The 23,875-nt window shown below is 42.6% G+C and overlaps 1 protein-coding gene across 1 annotated transcript; it reads right to left on the bottom strand.

Moving 5' to 3' along the window:
• Positions 1–23,875, bottom strand: FNDC7 (fibronectin type III domain containing 7). Its single transcript, XM_019746494.3, has 13 exons — positions 23,127–23,875; positions 22,599–22,617; positions 18,248–18,502; positions 17,040–17,300; positions 16,038–16,295; positions 13,385–13,639; positions 12,155–12,412; positions 11,406–11,660; positions 9,794–10,048; positions 7,848–8,108; positions 4,827–4,856; positions 1,916–1,987; positions 1–1,830 (listed from the first exon to the last, which is right to left on the bottom strand). The coding sequence occupies exons 1-12, from the start codon at positions 23,187–23,189 to the stop codon at positions 1,932–1,934; spliced, it is 2,226 nt and encodes a 741-aa protein (XP_019602053.3). The 5' UTR covers positions 23,190–23,875; the 3' UTR covers positions 1–1,830; positions 1,916–1,931.

The following is a 23,875-nucleotide window of genomic DNA, read 5'->3' as shown; positions in this document are numbered from 1 at the left end:
ACCAATCTTTCCTCAAATATCACACATCTCCTGTTAGGCCACTAGACTGAGGTGGTTCCAATGCCTTGGCAGCCCACATAAGCAAACCAAAACCTAAGTTTGTAAGGGCCTCAAGGTTAAGAAATCGAAACCTAAGGACGATCAATCACAAACAGCCAACTAGGCTTTTCCAAATAAGACAACTGCTTAAGCCATAGGCAATCAAATAATATCCTGGCTTTGATTCTGCCTCTTCTCTGTAGAAGTCTTTCCCCCAAGCTCCTATCAGTGGAGCGCTCCTAACCACTTCCAACTTGCTGCTGCAGAATTCAAATCAATTTCTGCTCAAATAAATTCTTAAAAAATAAATTTAGTATGCCTCAGTTTGTCTTTTAACACTTCTCAGCCTCCCATCACTGAAATTTTGCTTCAAGAAAGAGCTCACCAAGGCAAGCCTTTTAAAGTTCCCAAACCTGGCCGCATGTCAGAATCACTTGGTGAGTTTGTTACAAACAGATTTGCAGGCTTGTTTCCAGACCCCCTGAGTTAGAATCTCCAGGGGTGGTAGGTACCTGGAAGTCCTTATTAAGTAATGAGTTTCCCAAGTGATGTGGATGCACCTGGCCTAATACCAAAAGTGAACTAAACTCAGCCCTTCTCTGTGTGTGCTCTCTGATGCAGCAGATTTCATTTTCAGAGAACTGTGTCTGGCTTGTCTCCTTTTCAAGTGCGGATGCTCTGGGGAGTATCTCTTATCAGTGACACATTACGTATCTCTCATCAGTCGTACATGGAATAGGGAAGGAGACACAGAAAAAAGGGAGTTTGCCCTCCCTCCCCATTTACCTGAAGCCCAACTCTATGCTCCAGTTCCCTCCAGGCAGAGTTTTATGGTTGTTCCCAACTACATTCTTGGCTCCACAGCTACACTTCTGGGGAGTAAACACTTTAGTTGTGTGTGTGTCACACAAGTCCTGTTTGTGCTATTTTTTAATAAGGTTACTGGCATTGGAAGACAAACATTTCTCTAGGTACAATGGATATATATTATATATCATGGCCTTTCCTCTCCAAAGATGAAATAAGCAGTTACAGTGTGAGTGGGGGATACAGCCAACAAGATTGATGTCCTCCCTCCCCAAATGCACGTATCAGTCTGCCACAGTTTGAGGCTCTGCCTCTGGTTGTCCCTCCCTCCGAAGGCTTTGTTCACTCAAAAGAATGGCTGCAATCTCTCCAGCAACAGGCCAGCAGCTCTGCTTTCCCAGGCGCAGAGGAGCAACAAAGGTCACATCACATGATGCTTTGACTTGGGGAAACCCGTAAACGGCTCGGCTTCTTCCAAACTTAAGACGAGGGTGTTTGTTAACACAGGCGGGCCTGGCTGCTGCTGCTGTCCAACCTATGCCGAAATCCTGGCGAGGTTTGTCTTGGGTGTCTTGATATCAACTTCTCTGGGAGTGAACGTGTCCAGCCCACAAATGGCTAGAGGCTGCAAAGTATGTGCTGGTGTCGATGAAACACTTAGGAAGTGGATATGTTGAAGTCTGTGGTGTGTCTGCATGTGAAATATCAAAGCGAATTTCTACTAAGCAGACCTTTCATGTTTCTAGGACTTTCCCAGTGTGACGGCTCCCTCTGGCAGCCTTCCAGAGGACTTTCTGGATCTATTTCTCGACTGAGTCTTCTCCAAGACAGGCCTTCAACTCCTGTGCAGGCGAGGACACACCTGACCTTGCCTTCAAGAAGTGGAGACAGTTGTTCTTCTCAAGGCGTGCAAGCTTGCCTATCCTAGATGCATTTTTGTATTCTGATAGATCTTTCTCAGCTCTAATCACAATTGAGACAACTCTGCAAAAGATATGGGAGGACTTTTTAAAAACAAAGACAAAAAACTTTGCCTTTGAGTCACACCATTTCAATTTAAGTTACTCACTAGGTCAAGTCTGTTTTCATCCGTGTCTCACTGTGCCATTCTCCTCTGCATTTCTCTTCCCTCTATAAATCACTGAGAAGGGCCAGGAATTGAAAAACCACAAAATACATTAAATATGCAGACATTTTCTTAAATTAAAAAGTCCTCAAACGTCTCTGGGATTTAGATTAGTATTTTGGTCTGAAATGTTATTTTTGCAGTACTTCTCAGCAAGGAAGAAGGCAATTAAGACAATCTGAACTGTTCGAAGGGCAAGAAGAAACTGACAAGCAGCGTCTAACTAACCAGGGGAACCTCTGTCCTGCTTCATGAAATGAATACCCCCAAAGAGCTTCTCTGAGCTCAGAGTAGGACCTAGGACAAAGGACTTTCCTCTCCACCCCCAGGCCAACTTGATGTGTTCCCAGGGAGCTCCAAAATTGTAATAGTTCAGGGAGAACGTGAACCTGTTCAACTACGGAGGGAGTCGCGGAGAGGAACCTCTCCTGGAATGTGCAGGTAACACTGAAGTCAGCTGGATGCTGAAGATGATGGATGCCCCCATGGAGTGACGTCAGGTGCAACCTCCCCCAGTTTACCTCCTATTAAAGCCTTGTCATCTCAAACAGATTGTTTTCCCTCTCCCTCCCAACGTGCGCCAAATCCCCAGTGTTGAAGTAGCTTCCTTGAATGACAGCCATGGTTTTCAAACTTTAGCTTGCATCCGAATTACTTGGAGGGCTTGTTAAAACAAATATTGTTGGGCCCCAACCCCAGAGTTGCTGGTTCAGAACGTCTATAGTGGAGCCCCAGAAACTGCATTTCTAACAAGTTCCCAGGTGTTGTTCATGCTGTTGGCCCTGGGACCACACTTCGAGAACCAGTGAGTTAGGGTGTTATGAGCACTGTGGTTAAATTGCAAATATCTTGGAAGAGCACATTAAATGTTAACTGACACATAATATAGTAGAGTGGGATATGAGCTTAAGCTGCTCCTGAATTAAAAACTACTGTTTATGAAGCCCATATTCTGGGCCTCTCGTAAGTCTAATAACGATTTACATCTTATTTAACCCTCATAACATCTTATGAGGTGATTATTTATTCCAATTTTCAGATGAGGAAACCTAGGCTTAGAGAGAATCAAAGAAACTTTCCTAAGGGCAAGTCATAGGGGCAGGATTTGAACCCAGATCTGTTTCTTAAAAAATCCATTCATGCTATTGAAAAGCTTTAGGATAATCCAAGAGTCAAGGAAGACAGAATGTCTTAAGCTAACAAGATTCCCAAGGCTGCCCTTAGTGTATCGGGAGGCCCCTTGCCAGCCAGGGACCTAATTTGACTGGTCCTGTGTACAGGGAGGAGAAATGCTGAAACTGGAGACAGCAATTTAGAATTTCTCCCTAGATATGGTGAATTCTGTAGAGGCTCTTAAATGACTCAGCTAATTCTTATATTTGAGGGTCTTGCAGGATTTCTACAAGGATTTACTGAAAGAAAGAGGCAAATTTCAGGCTGGAGACTGAATCTTGTTAAGGAAGGGAGGATTGGTGATTAGAGCAGCCCAGGAGGACAGAGGAAGGGGAGAGCAGTGATCTAAAGCAAGGCTTCTCAAACTTCTCAAGTACCAGAATCACCTGGAAACCTGAGAGAGGCCCCCATCCCACTTCTACAGGTCTGGGCCTCTACCTTCTCTCTTAGCTCTCTGAGCTTCTGATACCAAAGTCTGAGAACCACGACCGAAACAGGATTTTCCTAACTCGGATTTGCCTATGAATCACCTGGGGATTTAGTACATCAGGGTGGGACCTGAGATTGTACATTTGGAACAAGCTTTCTGGTGATGCCATAAGTAGCCAGGTCTAAGAGTGATGGTTTGCAAGCATTTTTTTGTTTGTTTAAGCACTGCAGTTCTTTCTTTAACAAAATCTTAGGGAAGGTCAGTTGATTATTTAAGATTCCTCTCCTACTAGGAGCCCCCAAGGTGCTTTGACTGCCCCTCTGTGGCTGACAGGAGCACTGATTAAGAACTGCCATAACCCTGGAAGTAGGTGCCAAGAATGCAGACCTAAGCCTGTGTACATGCCGCTGAAGATTTGGGCTTATGGTCATCAGCACTTTGGGAGTTTTTTATAAGTAATTTTTTTATAATTTAGAAGTTTCCTCACAGCTTGTTTTAAATAAGCCAGGTCTGTTGCTCTGTAGTCACTGGAAACAGAAACCCTCTAAAAATGAATAGGGATTGTGCTTATTTCAGACCTGCAGGTGGGGCAAGAATTGGAAAGCATGTGTCCTGCTGTGCTCAGAGAAGCAGTGGTCTGGGAGAGGAAATGGCACTGGAGAGAGACCCCAGAGCCACCCCTGCCAGAGGAAGGATGGGGAGCTGGCCCAAACTGGGGGCTGTCCGGTGGGGTTTACTGGTAGGAAGGCTTCATTTCCACTCACAACCTCTGGAGTCAGCCATGACTGGACAGGTGTGTGTGCGCACACACACGTGCATATTCTGTCTATAGTTCAGGGTTGATTGTCTCCTTGGGGTTTTCCCCAAGGCCCTAACCCAAGCCAACCCCTATAAGAGTGGCAAGCATTTCTCATGAAGCAGCACATGTTACTTACTGGATCAGCACACACATTGTGTGCTCTTCTCTGCAGCCTGGCTCAAGAGTAGCCTACATGGGGCACCTAGAATAGCCTAGGTGGGATCAGACCTGAGCACACCCGAGGAGGCAGTGAGGGCTATCTTTATTCCAATTTCCCTTTCAGTACCCCGTTTCCTCCACTGGGCATATCTCTCCATGCAAACCAGAAGCAAACATCGTAGCATTTGGCTTCCTGACTCTTTGACGAGTCGGCTTTGCTCCTGACTTCAGTGTCACCCTAAAATGCAACAACAAAATTCCCTTCTATTTGATCCCTGAGACGAATGACTTACCCATTCCAAGTGTACTTCCAGAGCAGGTTACTGTAATAAATAAAAATACAGCATTTAAAACATATTTACTGACATATTTAAGATGGGGAAGACAAAACATAAGAGAATAAAGGGAAAGTAAACCAAAGAATGAATAAGACCAGCTTGGGTGATAGGAGAACATAACCACTAGCAGTATGACCTTGGACAAGTCATTTCACTTTCTGTGCCTCAGTTTATCTGTGAAGTGATAAGAACGAGAATGCCAGCCTCAGAGGGTTGTTATGAAGATCAGCTGGCATTAATACAAATATAAAGCCCTTATAATAGTGGCTGGCACATATCACTCCAGAGTATTAGTTGTTATTATTATTATTATTATTATTATTAACAATATTGTCCTAATTATCAGAGTAAGGCATCACTGACATTGGAATAAAAAAAACTGAAAAACAAAAATTTCCCCCAAATACATGGTTTTTACCAGGGAAACTGAGCAAAAGTGGATTCCCTAACTTGCATCTAGATACCCCATCCTTGGCTGCAGACTTGAGATGGCAGCCCACCCAAGGGTATGAGAGTTCTAACAAATAAGGACTTGTGTGGCTAACAAACCAGTGGAGGAATGACTCTCTAAGGTTGAAGTGTAGGCCTGGGGCAAGAGCAAGAACATTCACTTACTGGCTATATGGTCATAGGAAAGCAAGCCAGCTCACTGACTCCTTTTTTTTTTAAATTTAAAATACATTGGGCAATGGTTATGTACTACATACTAAGAGTCCGAGAAATTATTGTTTATTAGGGGAAATAACACACGATTGACTCACAGCAATGTGGCACAGTAATGCTAAGGGCGAGGTGAGATCATAAAGGATGAAGGGAGAAGACAAACTCTGCCTATGGGAACTGAAGACTTCACAGAGGAGGGGCGGTTTGGGCTGGTGGAGCTCCCTTGGTGGAGGTGTGGTGGCATTCCTGACAAAGAGAAGGGCACTGCACTAGCTCAGAAGCATGACGTGGCATGGGATGTGTGTGTGGCTAAGGCAGGTGTGCGTGAATGATTCCCTGACTAGAGAACAGGATCCTCTCAGCAAGGATGTAGTAGACAGAGCCTGGAATTGCACTGACCAATACATTAGCTGCTCCGAATATAGCCAGTCTGAACTGACATGTGCTGTGAGTATTAAAAGCACACCAGATTTTGAAGACTTAGTATGGGGAAAATATGCAAAATTTTAATTTTGATTCCATGTTGAAATGATAATATTTTGGATATATTGGGTTAACTAAATTATATTATTAAATTAATATCACGTATTTCTTTTTACTTTTTTAATGTGACGACTAGGAAATTTAAATTTTTCATATGTGGTTTGCATTCAATTCCTATTGTATGATGCATGTGTAAAAAGACAGACGGGGGACAGATTGTGAGGGACCTTAAATGCCATGCTCAGAGGACTGAATTTTATCCAATAATGGAATAGAAAATTTTTGAGGATTTTTGAAGCATGAAAATAATAGAATCAGGTAAGTGTCCTGATGTGACAACTCTGGTAATAGTATGGAGGCTGACATGAGGATAGGACTGGTGCAGTAGTATAGGGGAACGGTAGTGAAAGCCGAAGCATAGAAGTAGCTGTAGGAATGAAGAGAAGAAGTTGGATTTAGAAGCCATCATGTAGTGAGCAGGACAGGACTTGGAGACTACTTAGATATGGAGGGTGAGGGAGGGGAAGCTGACTCCAGGGTTTTCAGCTTGTGTACCTGAAACTAGGGTGATGGGAGGAAGATCAGAAACTGCAGCAGAAGATCAAAAGTTCCTTTGACCCTGAGACGCTGAAATGCCTGGCGTACCTTCAGGTAGAGGTGTCAAGTGCGAATATGGATTTAGAGGTTACAAGAAGAGAATGGGGGTAGATAGAGATTTGGGTGCCCCCAAGCCTCAATTTTTTCTCATTTATAAATTGGAGATCATAAAATCCATTAAACCTACCTTATAGAGCTATTTGGAGCATTCAACGAAATACTGACTGTGAAAACACTTGATAAATTGTAAAACATGATGCCAATATAGGCTCTTCTTCCTAAGAGCTCATCCTCACCCCACAACCTATTCCTGTCCCCTCCCATAGGACCACGCTTTGGGCAAGCTTGTCCTGTGGACAAGATAATGAAAACACAAGGAATCAGAGCATGACAGCCAAGGACAGTGAATACACCCCCTGAAGAGGAACTGGCCTGGTTCCACCACCAGGCGCCATCTTGGCCCTTCCCGTCACCTATGCATAATTAGAACTTTTAGATTCTGGTTATCAGTAAAAATTTCTGCGCCAATATGTATTCCTCTTCCCACATTCACCTGCAAAGTTCTAGGGCTTCATCATTTCTCTCTTTCTGTTTTTTTTTTTTTTTTAGAAGTATATGAAAAATATATGACTCTGCCCTGGGCAAGGTAGCAGAAGGTACTGGAATACAGAGCAGGAGAATTGCTAATGTTTTTCTACCAGTTCTGATGAGATGGCAGTTGCTGACAGTCATGTTTTGTGATCACAGACTGTTCTGCCTACTCATATTTCCAAACCCAGCTTATGATTTATAAATTCTTTTTTTTCCTGATCTTCCAACTTTTCCTCAGCCGTAAGTCTGAATCTGTGCACATAAAAGTTCGAGTATCTTAATTTCCAACATTCCAGAATATCTATCATTATCTCTAAGATTACATTAAAAACCTAGCTCCAAATCTCAAAGCAGAAAATCATTTTACATCTGCTTTACTATTTAAGCAGCAAGCATCTTGTCCTTTTTCTGAAGGAGAAGAGAGGGAGAGGGAAGACAGAGTATCTCCAAATTAAATAATAATAAAGCATCACAATTCCAAAAAACGTGGGGTCCCCAGAAGCCAGAATCTGCCTGCAGGATGTAGCAATGTCACACCTTCTTTGACCTTCCCACACAGAAAATAAATGTGAATGTTCTGAGTCTTAATTCACAGACTGCATTGAGGGTTAGTTTTAAATAACGGGTCATAACTTGCTGTACCTGAATATATTTTTTTGGGACAGAAAGTAAGCTTCAGTCCTGTCTCAGCGACTGGTGAGACCATCACAGTATATACGTCCCCGCAAGGTATCTCGGTGATATCACAGAAACTGAGGCCAGCACTTGGGGCACAGGTGAAAATGCCTTTGGAACCATAGAGGTCAGTGCTGTAATTGGCAGAGCCCCTGGTGGCTTGCCAGTAGATCCGAATGCCATTAGGGCCGAGCCTATATAATTTCACTCCCAAAGGGCAGCAGGCACCTGAAGGATGAAAATAGGCAAACAGACAAAGATTGCTTATTCCCCCATCACACAAACATGGCCTTTATTACTATGGGGAAACAATATAGGTAACTCAGTCTAAATGATATATGATTAGAGCAAGATTTGAAGAGTTATACCCAGTAGTTCTTTCCACGGTGGGCCACATGATTAGAGATCCGTGTGTGTGTGTGTGTGTGTGTGTGTGTTGGTGGGGGGTGGTGATGGTGCATGAATTTTCAACAGAGAACAATGGTGAGTCAAAAAGCCCTCAGTCGGCAGATAGGTGTTGTAGCTGACTCAAACCTTCTGAGTCAAATGCACAGAGTCTTTGTCAAAATCCTTCATAATGCCCTCGTTTCATGGGATTTTTAGTGGGATTGAATTTGAATACATTTAACTGCTTTCAGGTTGAATTGAAAGGACCTACTTTGATGAGCTGAGTCGCATAACTAGCCTGGGGCGCAGTCAGTCACAGAACAGGCAGATGAGCAAGCTTTGCTGGTCTACACTTCACCCAGGCTAGCTGACTAGGTACTTTTTTTTTCTTTTTTTTCTTTTCTAAATACCTTGAGCAGATCACACATTAGGTGTCAAGCAGGGCACCAAATGGTGGATTCCTTGGTAATTAAAATAAAGATGTTATTTTACAATGAAAAAAAATTCAGTTATACATAATCAGGCTCATTTGATTTGTTCTTCAAAAAAAAAAAAAAGGTTTTTTTTAGGTGTGAAGATAATCAATGAGCCATATTCCCAGAACTGGGTATCAGGGTGAGAATTTAGGCAGCAAATCTAATGAAACATATTGGGCCAAAAGAATGTATAAACCACCTTATATATGTGCAGCACTTATAAACGCTTTCACATTTTGATTATTACTATTTCTCTTACCAGCGAGGAAATGGAATCAGGGACCATAAGGCAACACAGCTTAGAAGAAGCCATATCTTTAGACTCCTTGTTGAAGATTCTTTCTACCAACCCGGGATGGCAAAATTATATTTCAACTCTCCCATCTCATGCCTCGCGGCCGACACAACTAACTGGTCATTGAACTCTTTCCCATTAAGCCTGACAGGCTTCCTTAGATTTTTTTTCAAAACAGTGCCCCAAGCAGCCACTTCAGTGGACTAAGTCATACAAGAGAAATCTGATTTGCGAACCCTGAACCACTTCTGCCTTCTCTGCTATTCCCTGATGGTTTGGTCTTTGTGGAAAACAAGCTACAATCGTGTCGGTAAACAGTGCTCTTTTAGTCCGTGGAAATAAGAAACCGTGGGAGGAGCTGGCGTGGTTTAGAAGAGAGAGGTAATAGCATCATAATAGTAATGATGAGAAGAAAAAATTCAAGTCAAATAGGATGTATGATCCAAACGCTTTCTGAAAGCTCTGTCAGACTGAGTTATTCTGTGCTGCAGGTACCTGTCCTCCCTTCAGAAAAAGTGTACCCGAATCTTGTTTTCAGGGGAGGCAGTGCCCCAGCTACCAACAGAAGCCTCTGAGGCTTTGAGGTTCTAGGTCAAGAGGAAAACCGTAAACATTTTAGAAAGTAATCTGGATTTATAATGCAAAGCGGTGGAGATGCAGCATCTTTTTAAATGAGAAGGAAGGGCTAATATCTGAATCTGTAATAGTCAAGGTCCTTATCGATACTGTAAAGCTAGAGTTTAGAATTCACTTACTAGAGGAATAACTTTGGTAGGTGCAGTCTGCAGTCAGCCCAGTGGCACTAATTGCTTTTAACACCACTGTGTAATTGACGCCACATGTAATGCATCCCAGCAGGCAGTGGTTTTGATGGGTGTGACACTTCGACTGTCTGGTGTGTGACTCCAGAACTGTCATATAGGTTTCGGCTCCGGTCCCAACAGTCCAGCTCATGTTGACTACTGATTGGGTGACCTGAGTTACTGTCAGACTGGCGGGACAGCACGGCACTTAAATGGGGAAAAAAAAGAAAGAATTGGGGATTTATTTCCACTGAGGGTTATTTGTGAAAAACAACCAAGAATGGCATTTTGCTTGTGCTCCATTCAAGACCTTCAATCGTTCATCAAAATTTCCTTTTGTTCAGCAAAATCTCATTTCCTCTTGTACATCATTTAACATCAACTGTATATACAGTGGGTGCTTTCCCCAAGAATGCAGGACACTAACTGACTGGGCAATGTGATGTAGAATAAGAGAGAAATCATTTGTTATCCCCCAACTTTAACAATTGCTGCTGCAAATTTCAAAGCAACGACTGTATGCGCCTCTTCTCCCAATATCACATTCCATAACATTTGCATTTTGCCTTTCTCATGCGTTCATAGTACATAATTGACATAAAAGCTTGACATATTCTTAACCATACCACAGTCAAATCTCAAGTTTTTAGGGACTCATTCAATAGGATATAAGATATCTAGAATCTTCCTGTGTATTTGGCATTGTCTCTATTCTGCTGCTTTTTATGGTTCAATTTTTATAGTCCAAGTGCCATCTATTGTCGTATATAAGAGAAAATAATGTCCAAAAGCTTTAAAGTAATTTCATTCATGAAGTTATAAAACAGTAACAGCTTTCTTTTATCTAGTTCTTACTATGCACCAGGTACTATGCCAAGTGCTCTGCAGAATTAATTAACTTAATATTAACAAGCACCAATGAAGCCATTATCCCCTTTTACCAATTGGGAAACTGAAACTTCAGAAATCATTGTTTAAAGAATGACTTGAAAAGTCGGAGCCAAGCAAATAAACAATAAACTAGCTAACTTGGTCACCGGTTGGTTGTCGTGGTAGACTGTGTCACGGGAGAAAATGAATTCCAACAAATGTTCTTGCAGCCCCAATGTATCCCCCCTCTGATGTCAGTGTATGAATACCGGGGGTGCCACAAAAATGCATACACATTTTAAGAAATGTTATCTATGTGTCACTTTTCGAAGTTGAATTGAATTACATAGCAATGTGTAGTATGATGTTCGCTCAAAAGATGGCGTCCATCAAATGAATGCTAGCATCATTCATTATATTACAATTTTAATACAGTTTTTTCCTTTCTTAAAATGTGTATACATTTTTTTGGCACCCTCTGTATATTAGTCTCCTGATGATATATGTACAGAACTTGTTCCCAAATGTTGAAAGTTTTATCCTTTATTCTTTTATTCGGGGCTCTTTGAAATGCCTTTGAATTTATCGTATTTCTATCAGATTTAGGGTAGATCCAGTAAGAAAGTTCATGTCTTAAAACAATTCCTAAGGGCCCCCACTGAAGTCCATGATCAGGCTGGTGGTTGCCACATACCTGTTTCCAGGGGCACGCTGTAGCTGGGCAGGCTCCGTCCCGCCTGTGTTTTGGCCACCGCGGTGACGGAGAACACGGAGCCGCAGGGCAAGTCCCCCAGGCTACAGGACTCGCCAGTGCTGCGGCACCGGTACAGCCCTTTCTCTCCCCGAGCAGTCACTGTGTAAGTAGCGTCACTGTTACTGGATCGCCAGTGCACGTTCAGCGTGGAGAAGGCATCCTTTGAAATATTTTTTATTTCAGGACTGCAAGGAGCTAAGAGATTTTAGATTATGAATTGAAGCACCGAGAGTCAAAAATATCACCTGTGCCATTTGGCCTACAACTGATTTCCCACCCCACCCCCCAAAATAGACCATTATACTTCGAACAGTACCATGCGTGAAGGCCAAATTCATGGAGCCTTTGGGTGGAAACCTTGCTGACACTGACATAGGGTTTTGGGTTCTTAGAGCGTTGGACTAACTGGAAAATGTTAAGGAGCATTTTGAACTCCAAAAGCAAAAATAATTAAGACAGACATTTGTGGTCTTAACCTTCATGGTGTGAATACAGGCAGGCCCTAATCCCAAAGGCAGGAGGAAAGGATTGGCTAACAGGCAAAATCTTCCACTCTCCGCCATGGTCCCCACAAAGACTGGTTAATGGGAGTTAGGCTTTTCATAGTTCTTGCTGAAAGCTCATCCTGAGGGACACAGCTGGGGTGAATCGTTCAGACATCAGTGAGTGAAATCATGGCCGTAGGGTACCTGTGGTTATCAACTGGGAAGTACATGACGTATTGCTGCCCCGGACTTCACTGAAGGAATACACTGTGATGTTGTACTTGGTGTCACACTCTAGGGCTGAAAGGGTGCAAGCAGGAGCAGTGTCATTGCATTCAACCGTGTTGAGCCCGTCTACAGCCTTGGTTTCATAAAGCTCGGCACCACGGACGGGAGACCAGACGATCTCTACTCTGTCACTGGACACCAACACAGGGTTAACGTCACTAGGACAACAGGGAGCTGAAAGCAGGAACAGGGAGAATGGAGGTCAGTACAGGAGCAGCACTGTCAGAGGGGATGCTGCCTTCCCCATACCCTGAGCCTCTGCCATCACCCTCCTAAATTATTGTAAGACTCCTATGGGTCTTCCCAGCTTTGATTTTGGCCTAACACCCACGACAGAGAGGTTAAATCCTCTAAGTATGACTTTCAAGGTCCTTACATACAAGCTGTACCCAGTCTCCCTGGGTCTCCTGCCACAGCAGATTCCTCAATTCCCCACCCCACATATGCTCACATTTGCCTGTGTGGTTCCCCTTCTTCTGCGGGCCTACTTAGTCTTACTTCTAGATGAATAAACACAATCCCTGCCAAGTAGAATATCCAATCCTCATGGAGAAGAATAATAGCAACAGTAATAATGATTGTAATAAAAATATTGGCATTGCATCTTATCGCATACAAAGACCTTTTCGTACTCATCTTCTCATTGTGATTTGTCCCATTCTGCACAGAGGATACTAAGGAACTAGCAAAGTAGAGGTCATTCTCCCCATTTTACAAATGAGTCGGTGGGCTAGTTAGGACTTGAACCCAGGTGTCCTCCAAAACCCTCTACACTGAGTAGTACCTTTGCCTCCCTGTTTTCTGGTCTCGAAGAAAGAGAGAACAGGATTGCATCCCCTTCAACACCCAGCACAGGACTGAACACTGAGTAGATCTTGGTGGAAGGTTCAATTTTTCAGAGCAAGTTTCAATAATTACATCCCTTCCCTTCTTTTCACTCCGAAACTTTTCATCCTTCTTAGGCTTGGGTCCACGAAGCCATAATTTCCTATTCTGGGAAGGATGTTCTTTCTGTTCTTGGTTGCAGATGACTTCCGGGGCGGGGGCGGGGGGTCTATGTAAGTCACTAAGAGCAATAGTAGATCCATTCTGCTGCTGAGTTTAGTGAACTCAGAACTCCCTCTACAAACATCAAGCGTAACTTACCTGTGGTATAATTGAACACATCACCCAAAGGACTCTGCCCTGCCTTGTTATAGGCAAAAACACTAATAAAGTAAGTGAAGCCACACTCAGAGAAGAAGTTGCACTGGGTGAGGGATGTGTTGCAATGTACTTCCAAACCATCATCACTCTTCACAAAAGCTACGTAGTAATCGCTCAGATCGACATTGGGCCAAGACACAGACAGGTGGCCAGGGGGATCTTCTTGGATTGTCACTCTTCCAGGTGCACAAGCAACTGGGAAATGATGAATAATAAACAGTTGTGAGAGATTTTCTTTGCATCTCCAATAGTCCAGGATACCCGATGCTAGGAATATATCACATAGTATGTGCAAACCAACGAGACATTCCCATACGTCCCCAAAATTTCTCTCACACCATACATGCTAGACTGTGTCGGGAACAGGCCTGGATTGCCTTGGTTAATATGGTCTGTGTTTCTGTGTGAAGGCAACGCGAGAATCAGCATGGGGTGAAGTCTTCTGAAGCAATGAATTCAAATGAAGTTTATTCTTTCAAGCTCTAAGCTTTAAAATGGTAGTCATCGCTAATGGAAATGTTCCTAAAATATGTTATACAATTCTGGGCCATGGGAAACACACAGAACTTTCTAAACCCAGTTCCTTTATCGATAAGTCAAGGTCGTTCCCACGATCATGACTGACTGTGTTACATAAACTACAGTGGTACCTCCTGGACTGGTAAGTGTGCAGGGCTATTTCAGTGGCACTTTACCCTGGCTGCACATTAGAATCAACTGAAGAGCTTTGACCAAGTATTCGTACCCAGACTTTATTCCCAGAAACTCTGATTTCACTGGTCTTAGGTGGCGCCTGGGTATCAGGATTTTATAAAAGCTCTCCAAATGCTCTTAATGTGCATCCAAGATTAAAAACACTGGGTGATTCTCTCCTGCATTAAATGACTAACTCGGAACTGCTGGGCTTTTGAAAATGTATTTCGTATCTGTTCCTTCACTCTCAGCTATCCCATCTGGATAATTATTTCTAATGTATCATCCACGTTAACTTACAGTTGTTAAAAAAAGGAGCCAAATCACCAAATTTGTTATCAGTGACCTTAATTTAACATAATTATAAAGAAACTGTGGATCTGAGGGGTTGGCTGTACTTTTTTTCTGTGAAATAGAGTGTATCCACTTGGTGATGGTTCTTTTCCTCTCAGCTCGGAAGCCTCTTACACTTAGAATGACATAATTCTGATGTTTGGAGACAGTGGACATTATTGTAATTAGCCACTTTGTTTTGGCTTAGAGAAGTGAAATCAAGCAAACTTGGGCTTGAATTCCGGCTCTACCACTTATTACCGTGTTTCCCCGAAAATAAGACTGGGTCTTATATTAATTTTTGCTCCACAAGACTCATTAGGGCTTATGTTCAGGGGATGTCATCCTGAAAAATCATGCTAGGGCTTATTTTCCAGTTAGGTCTTATTTTCGGGGAAACACGGTATCTTTTGGGCTCTAGGAAAAATTATTTAACTTCTCTGAACTTCAATTTCCTTATCTGGAAAAGGAGATATTAGACCCTACCTCATTGAGTGGTCATAAAAATTAAATAAAATGATATATTTATAATGCCTGGGACATAGTATGTCTTCACTAAATGTTAGTTCTCATCACTAAAACACATAGATATTTCTAAATAGAGGAGTAAACCTCCACATAGGTATGTCTTTATCTCCTTGATAAGAATGAAAATGGGAAGGCATCTAAACACATATTCAGAACTATAGATAGCCCATCTTAATTTTCACAAAACAGCTCCCACTACGCCTATGTCTGTGAAACATCATGGAAAAAAGAGGTCACTGTCTGTAGTGGACAGTCAGAGCTGTGTATAACTCAAACTGGATCTTAGAATTTTTACAACTTTACAAACGAAAAAGAAAATCAGGAAAATAAGGAAAGATCTGGACTAGGAACAGGCTTCCTGATTTTCAAAGTTCTTTTTCCAATGCAGTGTCTGGTTTCACTATCACCATGGTTTAAACTCATCAGAACGTCCAACTAAATGCTTCCATTGGGGCCGGCCCGGTGGCTCAGGCGGTTGGAGCTCCATGCTCCTAACTCCGAAAGCTGCCGGTTCGATTCCCACATGGGCCAGTGGACTCTCAAACACAAGGTTGCCAGTTCAATTCCTTGAGTCCTATAAGGGATGGTGGGCAGTGCCCCCTGCAACTAAGATTGAACATGGCACCTTGATCTGAGCTGCCGCTAAGCTCCCAGATGGCTCAGTTGGTTGGAGCGTGTCCTCTCAACCACAAGGTTGCCAGTTCGACTCCCACAAGGGATGGTGGGCTGTGCTCCCTGCAACTAGCAACGGCAGCTGGACCTGGAGCTGAGCTGCGCCCTCTACAACTAAGACTGAAAGGACAACAACTTGACTTGGAAAAAAGTCCTGGAAGTATACACTGTTCCCCAATAAAGTCCTGTTCCCCTTCCCCCATAAAATCTTTCAAAAAAAAAAAAAAATGCTTCCATTTACACCAGGCTATTGTTTCCCCTTCTTCCAGAGTGTTCTGGAGCAGCAGTGTCAGGTGATTATTTGTTTCCCATCTGGCAGTCACTTTGGCTGGCCTGCCCCGTGGTGAGCTCACTCTTGTTTACATACCAGTTCTCAGAGTCACTGCTGGAGTGGATCTGCTATATCCAGCCTCATTACGTGCTGAAACTGAAATCAGGTACTCGGTTCCACACTGGAGAGAGGCGATGGTGCAGGAACTGAACGTTGTGCTACAGCTCAGCTCGGAAGCGTCACTCACAGCCATCACGGTGTAGTTGAAAGCTCCTTCTGTTGGTGCCCAGGAAACAGATGCCTCCAGAGCCCCGCTATCAAAAGAGACTTGAATGTTGGCAGGCGCACGAGGACCTACATGTTTGAGAGACAATGAAGATTTTGCAGGAGCCCCAAGAACCCAAGGAAGATGTGGCCTAACGAGTGCTTCTATAGGAAGAATGCACAGACGCAGAGTGGCCCGGGAGGGAGCAATCACCTGAGGTTGGGAACAGGCAGCACCACATCCTACAGGTGACTGGTTTCCTAAAGCGTTTCTCTTCATTTGTTTCCCCACGTTTTAAGAAGTTTTAGAGACTTTGGATTCGGCCTGACTTTGCTAGGGGCTGCTGTAACAAAGTTCTACAAAGTCAGGGGCTTAAACAACAGAAATGTATTATCTCGTGGTCCTGGCGGCCAGAAGTCTGAAATCATAGACATTGGCAGGTTTGGTTCCTTCTCAGGACTATGAGAAAGGATCTGCTCCAGGCCTTACTCCTGGGCTTGTAGATGGTGGTCTTCATGTTCATGTGGCATTCTCCCCTGGATGCATATGTCTGTGTCCAAATTTCCTCTTTTTAAAAGGACATCATATTGGATGAGCATCTCCCCCAATGGTCTCATCTTAACTAATTACATCTACTACAAAATCAACATTTCTTCAATACCTGCAGTAAGCATTTAAACTACCAAGGCACTATAAATAAACTCATAATAAATTTAAATAGCTGCTGCCAGCTGCTCTGTGCTCGTCACTTAACACTGCTCTTGGTGGCTACAATGCATAGGCCTTCTCATTAACCAAAAAGGAGATATGGGGGCGGAGCTGAGAAGACTTACTTGTTCTCTGATTGCAGGTGGAGTCATCCCCAGGGGTTCCGTTGGCGTTCCACGCATAGGCCTTTATGGTATAGAGCGTCCCAGAATCTAAACTGGTAAATGTCAAGGTGGTGTTTGTGGTATTCTCTTTCCATATTCTACCCAAACCGTTGGCTCGCATGATGGACACAGAGAATCCGACGGCCGTGTATACAGCTTCCCACTGCACAAGAATAGAGTCTGGACTTGGAGAGTGTACTTCTAGAACTGGGGCAGCCAACACTACAAAGACAAACACACGTGCATTTGCACTATGAAAGTTCAGGAAAGGATAATTCAAATTTAGGAATAAGTATCTTGAGGTTGATTTATCCATATTATAAAATAATCATTTGCTTTGCAAAAGGATTAATGGCAGAGTTCCATTAAAAATTGCTATTTAGCGGTGGCTGGTTAGCTCAGTTGGTTAGCGCGTGATGCACGTAATACCAGGGTTGCTGGTTCGATCCCCACATGGGCCCCTGTGAGCTGTGCCCTCCACAACTAGATTGAAACAACTACTTGACTTGGAGCTGATGGATCTTGGAAAAACACACTTAAATAAATAAATAAATAAATAAATAAATAAATAAATAAATAAATAACTTTAGAAAGAATTGCTATTTAATTGTGTATGAATCATAAATGTCTCGGCAGAGGAAAGGGGAACAGATAAATCTAGTATTAGGCATTACTTTCAATGGGATGTTGGTAAGATAAAACCTCCCTGCAATCATAATATAAATCCGTGGGGGAAATGATGGTTTAATACCATTCTATGGTGCACACAACCTGTCAGAAATACGCCTAGGTACAACTTTATGAAACCAATTTAAGTAATGCTGATGACAAACTCCAAATGTTTCTATTTCAAACAAGTCACAGTGCCGCAAAATCCCTTCTGTGTATTTTTTATTCTGTATGGTCTTGATGGATAACTGAGGTTAAAAACACAAATCCCTTTCTTAGAGATTTAAAAGCAGGGATGCTTTTAAAGATGCCAAGAAATGGTTATTTTCCAAAGGCAAAGCATCTGGAATTTAAATATCACCTTCTCCACAGATAACTGAATCCCTCCCCCAAGTACTTTCACTTCTGGGAATTCACGTGACACAAAATTACATCATGCAATTGCCGCCTCAGTATAACTGTTCCAGGTGACAAGGAATGGCTCACAGAGGATGAGCTACCTGTCTTTGCATGCTTTGGAGGTGATGCCTGGCTTCTCCCAGCGGCACCGATGGATCTGATAGTAATTTGGTACAAGGTGGCAGCCTTCAGGCCCGTCACAGTGCCTGGGGAATTGGCCACCATGGTTTCAACGACAGTGTCCCCATCTTCGGCAGTGAGGAGGTAACTGGTGGCCCCTGGCACTGTAGCCCATTCGACAGTGATACTGTTGCTGATTTTTGAATATGCCTGATCAATAGTGGGTATTTCGGGAGCTGAAAGAGATTTTGAAGTTGTGCATTAGCTAAGACACCTATAAGAATTACTACTTCTTTCATCATTTTACTTTTCAAACTACATTATTCTTGTGCCATCCTTCAGATATGAACTTTGCCCTTACTTTCCAGCTCAAGAAAAACAGAGAAAAAGAAAGGCGAAGCTAGTCTCCAGCAGCCAGAAAGCTCAAACCTTTCATTCAGGAATGGAATTTCCAAGAGGTTTACCTCTGGGATAATTTACCCGCTGCACTTTTAAAAGAGGTAAGAGTGGGAGTGATTGTGAGAAAGAACTCTGAGAGGAGAGAGAGGGTAATCGAGGGGCTTTATTCCCGAGGATTCTACTCTAGTTTGGTATTCTGGGAATTTCCCAGCCTGCTTTGCCACTGATGTCCCCTCCCTGCCTCATGACTTTCTTTCTCCTGCTAGCGTCCAGTTCCACTCCCATCTCTGCTGTGGCCACGTCTCCATTCATGCACTTTGCACACTTCCCTAATGGCATTTAATCTAATACAGGAAGGAGGGGGAATTGAGTTCTTTGTTGTATAATTATGCCATCTTTCTTTCATGTCATTAGAGTGGAGCCATTTTCAGATTCTTCTATATAAAATAAAAATAAACTGTATTCTCCCTTTCTCTATCAAAATATCTGCCTCGGTATAAGAATGGGCAGCTCCGGTCCCTCCTCACCTGCGCCTGAGGACGGTTTGGCAGGGGGGATGCAAATGCTTACGTCATGAGTTTATATTAGGTTGGTGCAAAAATAATCACGGTTTAAAAGGTTAAAAATCATAGCAAAAGACGCGATTACTTTTGCACCAACCTAATACAAGGCATTCCTACACTTCAAGTGTGCGGTAGGGGACACAGCACCGTAATCAAATGTGTTACTTTGCAAAATTCCACAGACACAAAAATGCCCTGAAAGGAGGAGATCCAAGTGGAAGAAAAGGTCAAAAAATAATAGCTGGGTTTCAGGTTTGAAACTGGCTCCTGGCCTTTTATGTTTAAGGTACAGCGTTGGCTAGGCACAAATCACTATATGCTGAATTCAGAACTACTGGGCAAAACCAAACCATAGGGCAAAGAGGAGAAACAGCAAACCAGACCAGGGGGGTGATTTGCCGGTATCACCCCCCAGCAGCCTCCCACCTGCCAAATCCCTATGTGCATGACACAGACAACATTCTCTTTCTGTACCAACAGCCCAGAGAGTTAGCTTTGGCAGCACCTCAGAAACAAGAATGAACAAAGTCTCCACTGTGCACTGGCCAGACATTCCTTGAACATCACCCAGGACGGTCTCCTGTGCCATCAGAAGAAAATGAGGATGGTTCTATATTCTAGGGAAAAGTTGCAGGCCTGTTCATCTTAGCCATTTGCCAGCAGCTGACTCTGCAGGAAGCCCTTTCTTCCCTCTCCCTCCCCCCAGCAGGTTCCTATTTTCATCTCTTTCCCCACACACACATCCCTTTTCTGCTCCCCAGTTACTTGTCCTGTGTTATATGCCTTCTTATAACTTTGTGGTGTCTCTCAACTCCTGTTTCCTCTTACCTCCTATATTAGCCAGCCCAGCTCAGTGCAAGGGAATAACTTCCTGGAAAAATGACAACCAAACTAGCCAATGACATGGGAGCCTGATAGTGCATTCACGGAGTGGTTTGAAAGGCATTAAAAGGCGAGCACGACACAGACGCTCTCCCCACAGGACTGTCAGGAGTCTGAGGACTCCCGAAACTTGGCCCATTGAATTGAGCTGGGAGAGGCACACCTGCCCAGAAGGAGTGTTACAGGAAGCCAGCATCAGTGGGATGAAACACAGGATTCCACGGTGGAAATTAGCAAAGGGTTTGGATTCAGGAGCTCTGGGTTTGAGCCCTGACTCTGCCATTTACTTTTGCTTGTGAATGTGCACAAGTCATTGAATCTCTTCTAGTCTCAGTTTTCTCCCTTGAGATTGCGGAATGTTAATATTACTTGTCTCTGAAAATAAGACCTAGCCAGACAATCAGCTCTAATGCATCTTTTGGAGCAAAAATTAATATAAGACCTGGTCTTAAAATTATAATATAAGACCCCGTCTTATATTATAATGTAAGACCCTGTCTTATAGTAAAATAAGACCAGGTATTATATTATATTACATTATATTATACAATATCCCGTCTTAAGACGGGGTCTTATATCCTATAAGACCATGTCTTATAGTAAAATAAGACCTGGTCATATATTAATTTTTGCTCCAAAAGACACATTAGAGCTGATTGTCTAGCTAGGTCTTATTTTCGGGGAAACAGGGTACCTACATCTTAGGATTCACATTGAAATGTAAAATACCTACATTTTAGGATTGCTGTAACAAGTGAAACAGTGTATGTATGTAAGGGAACTTTGAAAGGTAAAAGGGTGTGTGTGTGTGTGTGTGTGTGTGTGTGTGTGTGTGTGTGTGTTTGTACCAGGATGAGCAAGTTTTGGTTCTGGAAAAACCAGACTGCATGGCACTGCCATGGAAGGGTGCGAGGGAAAGTGAGATTCTGGGGAGTCCACTATAAGCACAGGCTGGAGATATAGACTGCCTGTTTTACACTTGGTTCTAGGGCAGAATCTGAACAGTAACAGCAATAAAAAAAGATCAACACCCCTGTACTTTGTTCCCCTTAAAGAGATGAGAAGCTTGAGTGGGAGGTGTAGGGCTCCATAAATTAGCAGCTGTTCTTCACTCTCTCTTAGTTCTGTTTGGCCCACTTAGTGCATTGATGAAAGAGGAAACGTTATTCCCTAGATGAGCAATCATCCTGATGAGTCAAAAGTGAAACCCTTTGATTCTCCGCATCTGTGCATTCCACCAACTCAGAGATCGTAACTTAGCTCACATAGTCCCAGTGGCTAGACACAGATAAACAGCTGAAGCCCGAGGACAAAGAAAATTGAAATACACACACCCAAAAGGAAACCTCCTACATGGTATCAATAAAACACATCCATCTCTTGAAAAGCTGGGACAAAGGAATGAACAGCACCATCGGCATCTCAGCCTGCCCCACGCGCTCTCCCAAACAGTGAGGGACCAAACAGAAGCTCGTTTTGAGGGCTCAGTGTATCTGGGACCGTCTAAGAGACAGCAGAGGTAGATTTTGTCCACTCAAAGGCCACTTATTTAAAAAATTGCTTTGTACATGGCCAAACAGTCCTTCTCATAGCTTCCTGTTCAATTCTGAAGGTTTCTCAAAAACAAGATAAATGAATAATAAAATACGAAATAATTTTTTAAAAAACTATTGTACATGCATGGATTTTATGGCTCTGCCATGTCTGTATCAAATTTTTATATTGCCTTATTTATACTTCCTTTTCTGTGGTATAGACAAACTAACATATAAAATTGTTCTTATGTGGAATTGCTGAGAGGTTCTTGGTGATATAATCGATATTATATAGTTCCTTCAGATCATCTAAATCCCACTGAATATAAATTTCCATTCTGGGGGCTTAGATTTCTTTTCTAGAATGTATGAACCAGGGGAGGCCTCTAGGGAAATTATCCTTGCTTTTAGTCATTTATTCAAGAAAACATGGTGACAAAATCTTTTAAAAAGAAAGCTCTTTTCCAGCTCTGAGTTATCATTGTCTATATTTTAAGGAGGCAACGTTAGAAGTGTAAAATCCTTTTTTATTAAAGTAGAGAATCTTGAAATTTTAATCAGAAACATTTCTAGTTTTCTCCTCTAATTTCTCAGAAGACAAGTTAGGAAAGTTACATAACTTAGACTCTTGACTATTTATGACTGAAATTTTTGTTTCTTTAACTGAAATGACGATCATGGTAATATTTTACTAATGGCTGACTGTGTTTGAGAAAATCCATGACTACAGACTTTATACATCTCAGTGCCCAATAAAAATATCTTATGAGGACTTATCTTTGAAGTGTGAGCCCTGTATTTGTCTTCCCGGTTCCATTCACAATGTGAGTGCTCAGAAAAGGTTGAATACTTTGTCCTGCTACAGCCTTTATATCTCAGGGTAGCCCAAGAACGAACAATGAAAATTAAAAGCAAATACGGGGAGGGGAAACTTTCTTTTCTGAAAATTTTACCTGTTTTTGCTGAGGCAACCTGAAAAGGAAAGTTTAGAAAATTAGAACCATAAAGAAAAACATCATTTGGGAAAACGTAAAACATCCATCAGAACAGTAATAAATTTAATCCCAACATTTTTATACATGGTGTGCGCAATCTTGCGATCCATACAGATTGTTTATTTGCACAAATCATTTTCCAACACTCAAATCCACCACAAAGCAATCCTAAACAGAATTTAGAAGCGGGAGGCAGATCACATTACTATTTCGTTTTTCTCCCTGAATCTGCCTATTGAACTAAGTCAGAAGCTGCTGACAGATTTTTCAGAAATCTTTGTTCTTAAAATATAATGATAATCTTGTTTTCTTTCTCTAGCAAATCGCATTAAATTTCAAACACACAAACATGCACAGTCTTGGTGTGGTCCCAAAGTATTTTGCTTTCTATCTCTCCACCCTCTACACCCTCAAAAAACGAGAAAGATAATCAGTGTGTCTTTCTTTCCCTATATAGTTGCAGGTAGGTCAGAATGGTCGACTCACCATTTGAAGACAGATAAGACTGAATCCAATCAAAGACAAACATTTCTTGGGTCTCCCAGCCATTCTGTTGGCCACAGCACTCACATGGCACACGGCAGAGCGACTAGGATCCTCTTTGGTCCCCAGGAGGGCGGCACTGTTGGTCGCTGGGATGTGGGGCTGTGATGCTGGGAACAGACCCTGGGAAGTGGCTCCTCCCCTCAGTGTGGAGCTGACCTGTAACTAGGGGCGCTTGGAGACTGGCAGGGACGAGATTGCAAAAACTGAAAAAAAGAAGAGGGTTGAAAGCCATGCCAACCGGGCCAAAAAGCTACTGTAACCTGGGTTTTAAGGTAACACGGAGAAAGCTCTCCTTTTCTTAAACAAACAAACATGGTTGTTTCTAAATAAGCAATTTACAAAATTGTACAGGAAATTGTTGATATAGTGGAATGATCATTTTAAACTTGAGGGTCCTGACTAGTTTTATTTATTCTTTTTACCTTGGTTTGTTGATCTTACTGTTGCTGTTTCAGTAGAATGATCAATCCTGCTATATAGGGAGCAATTTGCTGCAAAACTTCAGTATCGGAGATGAAAGGGCAGGGGGCTGGAGGTGGGGAAATTAGGGAGAGGTTGCTTAAGGGTACAAACTTACGACTAGTAGATAAATAAGATCTGCAGATCTAATGCACAGCTCGTGATCATAGTCAACCATATTGCATTATAAACCTCAAAGTTGCGAAGAGACTAGGTCTCCACTGTTATCC

Source organism: Rhinolophus sinicus, chromosome 7, assembly GCF_057876585.1.
Source record: "Rhinolophus sinicus isolate RSI-liver-muscle chromosome 7, RSI-T2T, whole genome shotgun sequence".
NCBI classification, from domain to species: domain Eukaryota; kingdom Metazoa; phylum Chordata; class Mammalia; order Chiroptera; family Rhinolophidae; genus Rhinolophus; species Rhinolophus sinicus.
This window is presented reverse-complemented; position numbering and strand designations above follow the sequence as displayed.

Excerpts from the sequence above, each read along its gene's own strand:
- FNDC7 (XM_019746494.3), bottom strand. The coding sequence starts at position 23,189 with ATGGCTGGGAGACCCAAGAAATGTTTGTCTTTGATTGGATTCAGTCTT. Across the intron at positions 11,661-12,154 it reads TTCCCAGTTGATAACCACAG|CTCCTTGCAGTCCTGAAATA; the intron begins GTACCCTACGGC and ends AAAATCTCTTAG. Across the intron at positions 1,988-4,826 it reads TGGAAGTACACTTGGAATGG|TGATTTATAGAGGGAAGAGA; the intron begins GTAAGTCATTCG and ends GGCCCTTCTCAG.